Source organism: Drosophila kikkawai, chromosome 3L (genome assembly GCF_030179895.1).
Source record: "Drosophila kikkawai strain 14028-0561.14 chromosome 3L, DkikHiC1v2, whole genome shotgun sequence".
NCBI lineage: Eukaryota > Metazoa > Arthropoda > Insecta > Diptera > Drosophilidae > Drosophila > Drosophila kikkawai.
The window spans coordinates 24,086,161-24,099,853 of record NC_091730.1 but is presented as its reverse complement, the minus strand read 5'-3'; the positions used below and the strand labels follow the sequence as shown (position 1 = coordinate 24,099,853).

At 41.8% G+C, this 13,693-nt stretch overlaps 1 protein-coding gene across 1 annotated transcript in view; it reads left to right on the top strand.

Annotated features, from left to right (window-relative positions):
- Nucleotides 1–12,111, top strand: part of LOC108083641 (uncharacterized) — a 51,373-nt gene extending 39,262 nt beyond the window's left edge. The window contains exons 10-13 of the mRNA XM_017179513.3: nt 2,028–2,678; nt 3,877–4,808; nt 7,261–7,640; nt 9,035–12,111. Of these exons, the coding sequence (XP_017035002.1) occupies nt 2,028–2,678; nt 3,877–4,808; nt 7,261–7,640; nt 9,035–9,375 (2,304 nt within the window). The 3' untranslated portion in view covers nt 9,376–12,111. The remainder of the gene's footprint in view (nt 1–2,027; nt 2,679–3,876; nt 4,809–7,260; nt 7,641–9,034) is intronic.
- The last annotated feature ends 1,582 nt before the right edge of the window (nt 12,112–13,693 follow it).

Genomic DNA, 13,693 nt, shown 5'->3' with positions numbered 1-13,693 from the left:
TTGTAGTCGCTAAAGAGTGGGAAGTTGGGCGTACAGTGAGAAAATAGAAACAGGACTCATGTCCTTGTATCGAAAGATTGGTCTTAGCACTATGCTTGCCTTGTCTTCTGACAAACCATCTGTGAGATCTGGAAAAACTAATAAAAGGACAATTTTGATAAATTTTGAATGCTAATGATTAAAGGCTTCAATAATCCTTGTTCTTTGGACAGCACATATCACAAGGAAATATATTAAACTTCAAATTCCATAACCATATTCTCCGAAATTTATTTTCCGTGCAGAAAATGGATGAGCGGGCGGTGGGTGTACGTGTATACAGTAGGTGTTACTGCAAAGTTGTTTTGCTTTATTTCGCTCGCTGCCCCTCGCCATATTTTTTGTTTCCTTTTCGTTTTTTGTTTATTTGTGTGCTGCTGGCAGCTTTTCATTTTTAGCAATTTAAAGTGTAGGTGAGGCAACTGCAATTGACACGGACGGAGGGAGCATCCTGCGAGGGGCGTAGCCCCGAAACGGAAGAGACAATTGTGTGGGTGTTGCCAGAGAGTTCAGTCACCATTTATCTGCTCCCGTTTTTATTTATTTTTTTGCCACAATGGGGTTACCAAATTAATTGGAACCGAAATTTTACAAAGACTCCGGCGTGTGTGTCTGCCAAAAATAAATTAGATGCCTGTGTTTCACACAGAATTCACGTCTAGACGGAGAACGACCTTGAAAGGCTGTTGGCAATTTATCTGATTAGGCGACAGGTGAAAAGTGAACACAGCCGAGTCCTGCAAAGATGTCCTGAAGAATGTGTGAAAGTAATCAAGGTGCAGCACGTGTGGTATGCCTGTGTGTCCCTCATTGGTGTGGTCTGTGTTGTCTGTGGAATTTATTAAACTCGAAAACAGAGAAAGTGATGGGAAGCAGGGTATTTCAGGAATTTAATATTATGTACAGATGCTCAGATACTTGTGAGTGCCAAGCCATTTGGAGGTCAAGTTGCAAGCTGGAAAATAAGTGAGAAGAATGATTAAACAACTTGATTAAAATTCAGACACATATTGTGCTTTCTTTATTCAAATATTGTACTTCATTTGCAATGAAAGTGTAAAAAATTGACTCAAATTTTGCGGCTATTTTCCTTCCAAATCAGACCAATTAAAAGGACTAGGTACCCGAGCTTAAATAGCTGTCAGTTAGTTTTCTGGGCCGACACTTCGGGCCAGACCTGGGAGTCTGTTACTTCAGTTCCTTCTGTCAAGCCACAGCTGTTTGCAACTGTCTTTTTCATTATTAACACAGTCAACAATAATCAGGGCCTAGGAATGGCATAGCGCAGGATGCGAGGGGAAAACATAAACATTGTCAGCCAAGGAGGCGTCTCGGAAAAATATTTAATGCCGGCAAACAACAACAAGGAGACTCTCCGAAGAATGTAAAGACTGCAGGGGATGGGACGGGGGACGGGGGACGGGGATGGAAAAACGGGACAGTGACAAACGACAAATAACTCACACTTGGAACTGTTTGAATATGACATGTGACAAAGGACGGATGAGGGGAAACTAACAAAGGAGAAAGCAACCAGCCAAAGGGAAAGCGTGAAAAACCCAAACAAAAATTAAAGCATTTCCATGGACTTGCAAAAAAATAATCAAAAAAATTTTTAGCAGAAATGTTACCAGGAAAATCCCATAATTAATGGGATTAAATTATCAAATTTTGAATAATTACGAGTTAGGCTTAACATTTTAAAATAATTGAAACTCTTACTAAAGAACAAAAATCATGTATCCAAATAAAATCAGTTCAATTTTACCTATTAAATGATGTTTTTTATTCATTATTAATTTAATGATGTGATTCTAATAATATTTTAATAAAAGCAAACCATTAATCATGCCAGAATTTAATGTAATTCCTCTAACTACCGACTTCCCTACGATTTGTTGTTTTTCCAAGTGCATATAAAAACAATGTCAACAAGAAAATTAAACAATAACATGTGCTCGCCTCCATTCTCCTATTATTTCCCCCAGAGCGATCTGCCGCCGTGGATAACGCGCCTGAGGATGTGGGACAGCTATGGAACCTATGTGCCCATGAAATCGACAAGTTCAACCACCGGTCAGCCGCCCCCACCGCCGCCCGTAGCCTCCTCGGCGGACGGGGGCAAGCCCACGCTCCTGAATCAGAGCAACTACGGCAGCTACTACTACAGCGCCAGCAATCCGAAGCTGAATCGGAACTTGCGGGTCAACATCGACAACGCCTGGAACCCGGTGGATACCTACATCTACGGGCCCACGCAATCGAGCGTCTTTAATCAGGAGAACAAGTACAGCGGCTACCAGGGTGGAGGGCCGGGCGGTCCGTCCGGAGGAGCAGGTGCCTCCTCCAAGCACTTGCCGGGCGTCAAGGACAGTCTCAACTTCATCGCCAGCGGCAAGTCTCCCAAGGAGGTCTCCGCTGCCGCAGTGGTCAGCTCGGACCGAAACAGTGCTCTGGCCCTGATGAGCACCAAGGGCAAGCGGCGCCTCATGCTAGAGATCTACGACTACGAGACGCCCAAGCTCTGTGACCACACGGCCATTGGCAGTGGCGTAAGTGGCAGTAGTGCCGTTATGGGTGGCAACAAGCAGAGGCCATGCAGTCCGTTGGAAAGCTACGTGAGCACCGGAAGGGATTTGGTGAGTGATTAGGATTAGGTTAACAACATTATAAAACTAGTCGAACGAAATTATAATTAATTTCGATGCTTAAAAGTTTTTTTTTGTTTTTTTTGTATATTTATTATTTTTATTTTATTTATTTATTATTGCCCACAGATAACAATTCAAAAACTTTAAATCTTTAGATTAAAACTTTAGATCAGCTTATGCTGATCAGGGCTTTTACGATATCGTACGTGCATCGCTGCCTTCAAAATATCGTAAATGTTTCCCATCCAAGCCAAAAAGTAGGCAACACCTCTTTCCCCAGCAGCCTGATGCCAATCAAAACTGTAGCCTACCTTCAGGCTTCGTTTACTAACCCAACGATATAAACGAAAATAAGAACTTAACCGAAGGACTTTTCTAATTTTGTCAGCTGGCGTGCTGTGTTTGTTTGTTCGCTTTGCGCGTTTGGCTTAAAAAAACAAGAATGAAGAAATAAAGCAAAGCGACTTTGTGACTGCACCTTGGCTGCCGGCGAGTAACGAATGCCGAGTGCCCAATTTGGCACGCCCAAGGGCTCTCACAACAAATAAAACGCAACCGGAGTTGGATCCTGGGAAAAGGGACCTGGGCACTGGGAATTTTTTGGCAGAGTGCAGAGCGTTTCGTGTTTACTTTAAACTTGACAAAATTAATCAAATTAAACACTCGACTGCATCGCCAGACGTGCACAAATAACGAAGGAGCGAAGCGAATTTCCCAGAGGCGAGCGCCAAATTCAAATTCGCCAAAGCACTGAACACACACACACACCCATCCATCAGTACACAAAGGCAAATACGGGGGCGTCACCGAGGGGTGGCAGTGGGGGTGGCTCCGTGGGCGGCATTGGTGGCATGCACGGACAAACAGACAACCGCAATAAGCTTGCTTAGCCTTTTTGACGTCGCTCGTCGTTGACAAATATGAACTGCAAATATTGTGATGACAAATTGAAGCCTCCGCGCATTGTGCAACGCTGCACTGGAAATTAGAAAATGTTATTTAAAATTATATATATTTTAATATTTTAAAACTTTATTATGATTTCCTATAGGTTGCATAACAATTATTCTGAATCCGAGGTCGAGTTCAACGAGACATTTCGAGACTCGACTGTATTTATAAGAATCCCTTATTTTAAAAACTCTTTCAGTGTAGATTACCTCTCACAATACCCTTTCTCTTGCAGAAACTGGAGTTCCACACGCATACGGGTACCGCTTTATTCCCGGCCCAGTTTGCCCTCAACTACGAGTTCGTGGACACGGAGCAGGGCGGAGAGACCTGGACGGGAAGGCGTGGCGAGGACCCCGTGCCGCCGCTCTGCTCCAGAGTTTTCCGGAAGCGCAAGGGCAACATCCAAGTGCCGAGGAATGTGTTCCTTTACGGGCGAGGCGGTGCTAAAAACATAACCTGCTTGTATCGCTTCGAGGCGGGTCCTTCGGAGAGGGTTAAGCTGGTCCTACACAATGTCTCCTTCGGCGAGGGTACGGCTTGCACCACGGACTCGGATTTGCATACAGGCCGACCTCGCTGCAATCAACTGGACCCGGAGGGTCGAATCACTGAGCTGCGACTGTTCGATGTCCCATTCAGGGATGTGAAAATCCAGCTGGGCTGCTTCTGCGATAACTCCAGTGCTCTGTACAGCAATGCGCCGCTGACCTTTGTCTCCCACTCCAGGATTATGGAGCTCTCCTTTACGGTTACTCGGTTAAATATATCGGAGGACTTTGCGGATGTCTTCTTCTCGGCTTCGTACGAGTTCAAGCGGCAGCCGGACTGTAGGAAGCAGTTGAAGCTGAAGGGCGCCGGAGGAGAGGATGATCTGAAGTATCCCCTCAAGACTCAGGATGCCAGCTGCGAGGGCTTGGCCTGGTACATTGAGGCCCAGTCCGCGGAAAGATCACTGTTTGTTCAAACCTGGGGAGCTTATTTGCCGGTGGACCCCACGTCCGAGGATGCCATGAGGTGTCACACGAAAAACAGGCTGATGATATATTCCGGACGCCCTCTGCGACCCATGAGGGTTGTGTGTCCGGCGCAGAGTGGGCCAAGGCCAATGTCCCTGCACATATTCTCCGAGGACTGGACCAATGGACAGCCCTTGTTTATGAACAAGTGAGTTAAATATTTATAATTATGTTTTTAAAATTAGTTTGTTGAGGATTCTACTTGAAATGACGATGAGTACTTGAGTGGAATAAGTTTATTTAAGGACTTTTGATAGCCTTGAATGGCTCTATTTGTGTGAAATAATATAAAAGTTATTGCTTAATTAAACTCTTTGCCACCTTGCCACCTTTTCTTCTGGTATTTTTCCTTATAAACATATTAGCATAAGTAAGTTATAGGCTTGATTTTAAATTGAAACAAATTGACCTTTCTGCTCATGGTAAGAGTAAAAGGATGGTCTCTGAGTTCGCCCACCTCTGCCCGACCAATTACCCACTCTCGTTGCAAAGGCCAAAAATCTATGAAATAGGAAATGAAAGAAACAGAAAAGTCTAAAAACATGCATGCCTTTCCATTATCGAGTGCATGTGAGTCAAGTCTACTCGAGCAACTGAGCACTACATGGAAAGCCTCTTAGCTTTTTACCCGAAATTAATTGCATTTTAATAGTTGCTAATATTTCAAAAAAAAAGTTTGTACTAAATGCACTGCTACCTGTTATTTCGAACCGGGAGAGTAACCTCCCCCCAGAGCTCCATCAAAGAGTTCTGCTTAAAAATGCAATAACAGGAAATGGCTACGACGGCAACAAAATACAGGAAATTGAGCGCAAAGAAATATGCTATATACATACGAGGGAAAAAAGAAAACGTTAAAGAGACCAAGTCCAGGCAAACAAACATGGCCGTCAGACATGAACACATGGGCACAGTTGTGGCAAAAAGAATATAGCCATCGAATTAAAATGAACCATAAGATAATAAGAACCTATCTCGAAACCCCTTTCAACTTTTTAAATTCTAATTTTTTTTAATATGCGAACTTTTATGGATATGAGACCTATTTTGGTTAAGCATAAATTAATCGATACCGTCGATGTTTATACAATAAATATTTAAACGTATTCCCTGTACCTGTATATTTCACTTTTACAATTAAACAAAAACGATCTAAAACATTGATGTTCTTAATAAAATAAAATTCAAATCTTTTTACATTCAATGAATTAATCCTATATTAAATGTTTTAAAAAGCAATTAAAATAGTACCTATAAAAGCAAATTATTTTAACCTTTAACAAATTTCCTCAAAAAATCTATAAATAGTTTGTAAAATTTGGTTCCATAACTTCTACCTCTGTCGTTTGGGCACCTGAAAACATGCAAAACGAACATGGGGCGAAGACAAGTGGAACATGTGGGGTAGGCGGGCTTGAATACAGGTAGGGGAACTTGGCCGTATGTGCTCTGGCAATTTATGTCCAAGGTGCGTGCCACCGAAATGAACCGTTGAACCTGGAACGCCGGACTCCTTTCTTGGGGAAAACTCCGGTCAGTTTACCAACCTTGTGTCCGTTTTCCTGGTCCTGCATTTAACGTGTCGCCATTAAATTTTATGGTCAACTTTTTCCCCCCTTTGCCCATGTTTGCATTTTGCTCAATTTTGTCGCCGCAGAACATAAAAAAGGAAAGGGAAGATGTATGGGAGACGGAGAAAAAGGAAGAACGAGAATATTGCATTGTGGAGGACGACATGTGAAAACATATTTTTATGGGACCCCAAAGGGTAATTGGACATTGCACTGGATATCCGTGCAGCCTAATGAGTGTGTTGAGCCCTTTTAGATAATTAATTGCGGGCTTTTCAACTCGGTTGTGAATTAAAATGACCGCACACTAAAGCTACAGAATGTGTGAGTTAACTGGGAAATATTAGAAAATGTAGATATTGTAGCTGGGAAATATAAGTCTGCGAGAGAATGAGGGGGAACAGTGCATTCAATAAAGAAAGATACAATTGAAATTAAGAAGAAAACCCATTTTAAAAATAATATTTATTTAGTTAAGTTCAATTTCCTGTCGATGAAACCTATTGCCTTAAATATCTTATTACCAAAGTGTTGGCTAACTCGCTTATTGCGCGACTTAAGCCAACTCTGAATAAGATATTTTGTCTATAGAAACTAGAAAGTTGCGCGTAATTAGTTGCAGTTGAGCAACTGCTAGGCTGGGGAGATGCCAGAATAGGGTAAAGGATATAGCCAGATACTAGCCTGGGGCCCACCCATTCCATTGGCGAAAAAGTTGCCACAAAAGTTATGTAGAGCATGACAGACGCGGTGAAATTAAAGGGGATAGGGGAAAAGCCTCACCCATCACGAAAATATTTACTACATAGATGGCTACTAGTGCTCTGCATGCAGTGAAAGAAATTTGTATAGATATCTGCTATTAAAAATAAGATATTAAAATTAAGTTGCCAGGGGTAAAGTTTCGAATAAAAAAAATACACTATATATTTTGTATAAATACGTTTTTTGTTTTAAAATAATTCTCATAAAATAAACCCACATTTTTTTTAACTGTGCTCTAACAATCTCTCTCCTATTTCCCTTCAGACCCATCAGCCTTGTGCTGGAGCCCATCCTCAAGGAGCCCGGCGACATAGCCTTCACGTGGCTGGAGATCCATCGCACCAAGAACGCCCTGCTGCAGCAGCTGGACCTGCATGTGAACGCGAGCGTTACCACGGGCTTGGGTGGCGGCAGCCAGAGCTCCTCCCAGTCCTCCTCGTCGGGATCCAATACGGGAATTGGCGGACTGGGCGGCACCAGTGCTGGCGCAGGATCCCCCAACACCGGGGGAGCAGGAGGCTCTGCGGGCGGGGCGACGGCCAACGAGACGCTGAACGAGTTCGGGTTCTTTCCCAAGGAGTCGGACTGCGAATACAAATGTCCTGAAATTGATGCATGCATTGCGGCCAGCCTGTGGTGTGATGGTAAGTACAGATTGCGATTTTTGATGTCCTACAACAGTTATATTTTAGTCAAAATTTAATAATAAATTCTTTTAAAAATAAAATATAGAAACATACCTTATAACCAAAAGATATATTAAGTATCAAAAAAGTCCTTGGAACTCCCTCTTTGAAAGGATTTTTGCAATATTTGTACGTGATTTGGCGCACGGTCTTCGACTTTGGTATTCGGTCGTCCTCCATTCGGGGGCCTGCGTCCGGCGGTAGGCAACCGAAATTTCACTTGTGGCTGCCTTGTCTGTTAATTTCAATGCAAGCTGTCCACGTTTTTGTAATCAGGCAAAGTTTCCTGACAACTGCACACAGCCTGCAATAGTCCTGCTGGTTGTTAGTTGCTCGCTGTAGCTGTCGTTGGCGTAGTCGGTGGTTGTTGGCCGCCGGCGGTTGCTGGCCGACTCGTGGGATGGCCGCTTGTTGGACAAACCCGCAGCACAAAACCCCAAAATGTCTTGTGCAAAAAGTTTGTCCCAGTCCAGCGCAGCCCAAACCAAATGGCCGCAACAGCTGCTCCAAACTTATTTGCGATGCACTTGAGAGATGAAGAGCAGGGCATAAACCAGGGATCATTATAGTAACTATTCCAGAATACCCTCTCAGTAAGATGAGTTGCAAAAATTAATATAGCACTTGTATTTTGATTTTCTTAAAAAAGAAAGTTTCAATAAGAAAAGTAGTAAATGTCTTTTTACATCTAAAAATTATATAGATTTAACTAGGATTTCTTTTTTTAAGCAACTTTGGTTAGTGAAAGAGATACTTAACCAAGAGCCCCATATGCACTCTTTAAACTCTTCTGTGCTTGCTGGAAAAAATACAAAGGCTGCTAGCCTGGACTCTGCCTTTTTAGCTTCAATTATTTATGGGCAGCCAGGCGCGTCTGCATCTGGAGCTGGTTAACCGCAAAAGCCAGGGCATTAAACAAGCTTTCGGACCCCACGGGCCACTCAAGTGACACTGCATTCAATTTGTAACCTTAGAGTAGGCCACCCAGAAGCTCTGCAGCCTCCCCGAGACCCCAATCTACTTTCAATTTTTCAATCAGCGCTCTGCTCTGCCTCTATCTGGGTAGCTAAATCTATTTATACAGTGGAAAAAATGTTCTTAACTTTTTTTTAAATAGATTTCAAGAGAACCAGGTACAAAAAATCAAAAATATATAATATTGTACTTGATTACGTCAAGTCATGTGAATTAAATTATATATGTAGGTATCATAGTAAAAGTAGAATTAACCTTTCTGTATATAAACCTAAATCAGTTCAAATAAAGTTTTAAAACCATTTTCCAATTTAATATTGGTCACACAAGTTCACTTTACATAGTCCTTTTTCTTACTCTGTCCTCCTTGCTTACAGGTCATCACAACTGCCCCAGCGGGTTCGACGAATCGGAGGAGGAGTGCGGCACCGCTCGCAAGCTGCTGGAATTGCCGGGCGGCGTGTTCGCCGCTCTGGGCTGCATTGCGGCCGCCCTGACGGCCTGCCTGATATTTTGCATGTTCGGCCTGATGAGGAAGCGGAAAAAGTCGGTGGTGCAGAAGGGCGGCGGAGTGGGCGGCGTCGGGGGCGTTGGCGGCATGGGCGTGGGCATCGGCTTCATGAACGGGGCGAGCAATGGCAATGTGTCCGCCGCCAGCATCGGCACACTGAAGAAGGACTTCAAGAAGGAGGCTCTGTACATCGACCCAGCCTCCTGACACGGGCTCCAGCCGGTCGAATATATCCACGTGGACCGCGAGACCACCGTGTGATATGTTGCCGCCGGCTGTGGCATCACCTATGATCATGTGGAGCTTTGCATGGAGATGGAGGAGGCCTGACCGTTCAAAATCTGGCCTGGGGATTTTAAAGATACAGCGTTAACGCCTGAAGGTATGAGGACACTAAAAGAACCTACATTTTAAGTCGATAACTTTTTCTAAACGCTTCTGGGAGTCTAAAAAATTGGGAATGAGCGCGTGAGTGTGCAGATTTAAAGGGAATGTTTATGGATATGAGCCTTTAAGTAGGTTTTCCTTGGTTTTCTGATCAATTTCTTCTTCACTAGCTAGTCTGTATATACTTTACAGTTAGAAGTCAGGAACGTACGACTTGATATTTTTGTTACCAGAAAACTCTGTCCTAATTTCTTTGTTAAAACTAAAATATAAAATTGCAATGATCACACTTTAGGCATATATAACAACTCTTCAGAAGTGTTTGAATCTAATTTTTAACATTTTTAATGGTTATCCTCAGTATTTCTTTGATTAAGACTTCACACAGAAAAGCGAGAACAGAGAGAAAACTATTGTAAATTAGGTACCTTTAATACGGTTAGAGATCAGCTAGAGAGCAAACAATTCGTGGGCAGTACGTAGATGCCTTTGGCATATTTTCCACATAGCACCCATTAAAAGGAAGGTAAACAAATTACATTTAGCAACTAAATGGAAAAGATCATAAACTACAATGAAATTGTATAGAGAGAGTAACTCAGTAAAAATTAAAGACAGCAGATCCCCCTTCGCGGGGCTCTCTGGCACTATCTTCTAAGTGATTAGACTAAGTATGAAAACTGTTGGCAGCATTTGCAAGGGAGTTGGGGAGCGTTGAGGAAAATCTCTACAGTGTTGTGATCTAAGGCATGCACATACTGAACAATGTTTAAACGAGCAAGTCGAAGCATTTACATGGATAACACTCGGTATGATATATTATACATACTTTCGGTTAGGCATTAGCTAGTATATAGTCTATAAATATTGCAGCACTCTTGGGTTTTTTATCGTACAGCACAGACACACCAGCCGAGAGCATCACTTAGTGGTTTATTACATACAAATCGAAGCGAGAAAATAAAAAAAATGCAATTGTTATTAATGGTTAAGTAGAACTCCCAAACAGAGATATGTTCACGCTTTATCTTGACCGAGAGAACTGCCAAAAGAATTTTAAAGCTAAAAGAACAATCATATGTACATATTTTTGTCAGGAAATTACTCGTTTTTGAGTTCGTAAATTGAACGCAAATTGTTTCCCATAATCAGCTGCAGTAAATAATATTCCTAACGCTATATGGACCTTGTAAAAACTACAAGCAAAGAATAATACTGAAGTGTACTCAGAATCTACCATGTAAGCCATGTCCCGAAACCCATATAAACAATCAAACTTTTGGCAGTTGCTAGGATTAAGCAAACACCAAACCAAAGTTAAGCAAATAAACAAGACATAAGTACTTTATTTTATAGACGCTAAACTAGGAACACAAATTATGGGAATGAAAACGATACAGAGCATAAAAAAAGCAACTGCCTGCAATGCGAATTTTAAAAATTAAAAACCTCTGACATATGCAGACGGAATCCACATCTATGAAAACCCATTAAAATTTCAACTTCAATAAAGTGTTACTGGAAAGCACGTGTATAATATATATATATCTGATTTAGTCGCCATGAAAGGGTAAAAAGAAAAGAACACATAAATTAAATCAAATATTTTCATTTGGCATTTTTTGATAGCAAATAACCTAAATATTTATAGCCAAAAAGAAAGTAAAAGAACCACGCGCACTTTATACAATTTGATGAAAAACAAAGAACTATCATTTCCCGACACACATATAGGATATTTTACACGCATCCACATATGAGATAAAATAATACCGAAGAACACATATAAAACGAAAACAAATTAAATTAATTAAAAATGGCGCATAGGCCAGGGAAATGCATTTTAGCTGCCGGCAAATATAGTGGAAAAACACGGTTGGCAGTGCATTTAAATAAGTAGCTTTAAGACCGGCCTCCAGCCGTTACTACTTCGTTGGCCATTACTGTCACACACACACACACACACACACACACACACACATCTCAATCACCAGTTCGGTTCAGTTCCTTCTCTCAACCAAACCAAACTATGGAAATTTCTGTGCCAACTGTGTTTAAAGTAGTATTCGAAGATAAAATACGAGTAAACGGAACGACCGAAGGGAGAAATTGAATTATTACCGCGCATAAAACATTGCATGTAATTTATTTGAAATGTTCGAAAATAAATAACCCAAAAAAGAGAGGAAAACCGTGCGCGAGATGGTAAATAATATCAAAATACAGACAGCTGTGTAAATAGTCAAACTGCGTACAGTCAACGCATATTTAATTCAAGACAAAGACAAAACGGAGATCTATCGAGGGAGTGGGAGATCAGTTTTGTGTTCCTTCAGTTTCGTTTCCCCCCCTAAATAGCCTAAGTTTCACTTGTATAATAAAAATAAAACTAAACCAAATATTTATATAGAGATATTATACGTATATGGACAAGGAAATCTCCAACATAATGACGCACTGAATCAAATAGATGAAATGAGTATTTAATAAAAACCAAGACAATTAAAACCAAAACAGAACTTTAAGACAAAATAAAAATGGGAAAAATTCAATTTAGCCTCGCCACCTGTCTTTACTGGGGGAATTCGGGATGCTGGGCGACACTTGGGGAAAACCGTTGGCCAAACTAAGGCTAACTGAAAATCGGGCTCAAATAGCTGGCAGTCAAGTAGGCCACTGATTTTGATTGCCCGCATCCGGGCGGCCATCTGTGGACATCCTCGGAAATTCGGGCCATCGAACGAGATGGTGTTAAAGCCAAGCCGGCTGCTCCAGGCGTGTGTTCTCACCGGTTTGGGATTGGGATTGGATTTGGGTTTGGGGTTTGCAAGCCTCGGCCTCCGCCGATGCCCTTCGTTAACCCGCATAAAACATAAGCCACGGAGCCCCGTGTTGTGTGCTCTGAATGCCATGGCCCCCATGGCCACCTGCACTCCTGAAAACCTACCGTTCTGTGGCTCTGTGTTTATGGCCGGCAGCTCTGTTTCTGTTTCTGGCCTCGGCCCCGGCCCTGGTCCTGTACACCCTTGCCTCTGGAATCGGCGAAAATGGCTTTGATAAGCGTGGGCGGCAGAAAGCCTGGACAATTCCCACGAGGTGTGGTAAGGCAGTTAAAAAAACGAGGTATGGATTTATCATTAATTTGTGTACTTTAAATTAAAGTGTAAGTAATTTCAGAATAACATTTATTTTCTTAAAATATGTAAAATAAATTATTAAAATTCCAGTGAACAAAGTCAAATGCCTTTCTAAACAAGGTTTAAGTTCAGTTAAAATTTATTATTGTTTAACAACTTTTTTATACGGAATTTAGTACCTTTTATTTGGCCAAGTATTTATTTATTGCCAACAAATTGTCTTTTACAACTGGGTAATAATTTTTTAGTAATAAGTGTGAAATTAAGAACCTTAAATAGTAGTTAAACACTTCCTTTTATGAATACAGAAACCAACTACCTGAAGGACCCTCGCTTTATGTAGTAAAAACACACACACAGACCAAGGCAATATATACGCACACCTGCCACAAACACACACAATCACACACAGATCCGCATATTTATATTTGCACCTAGGGCCAATTGCAGTTGTTTACAATTGAGTAGCCAGCTCAGCACAATTGTCCCGCTTGACAGCGACGACAACTACACCCGGAGTACCAACAAATGGCACAACAACCATCGAGCAATCGGCAGCAGAAAAAACAATAACATCGGACCAGAGATATAGCCGAGCCATGGTGAGTAACCGTCGCCGGACAGCTGATAAACTGAACCCGAAAACTGTCGGTCGAACAAGTAGTCAGCTTTCGAGTTTTGAAACCGGGGAAAGAGTCCAATCATTTCGATGTCCCATCCATCTCAATCGATTTAGAAACTCATCGATGCAATTCCCGCAACTTGGCAAGTCTTCAGCAGGAGTTGTGCTTTCTGCAACTCACTCCCTCTAATCTTTCAGATATGCTTTCTTATTGCTAATTACAGAAGTGCCTTCAATTACTACCATCTGCACAACGACATTTTCGTTTCAGTTGCATTATCATATTTTGTCTGATTTATTGTGAACGTCGGCAGTCTTCAGTTTTTTGCCTTTGTTATCGAGAAATTTACACGAATTTTCAGCTTGTTGCTGAAATAAA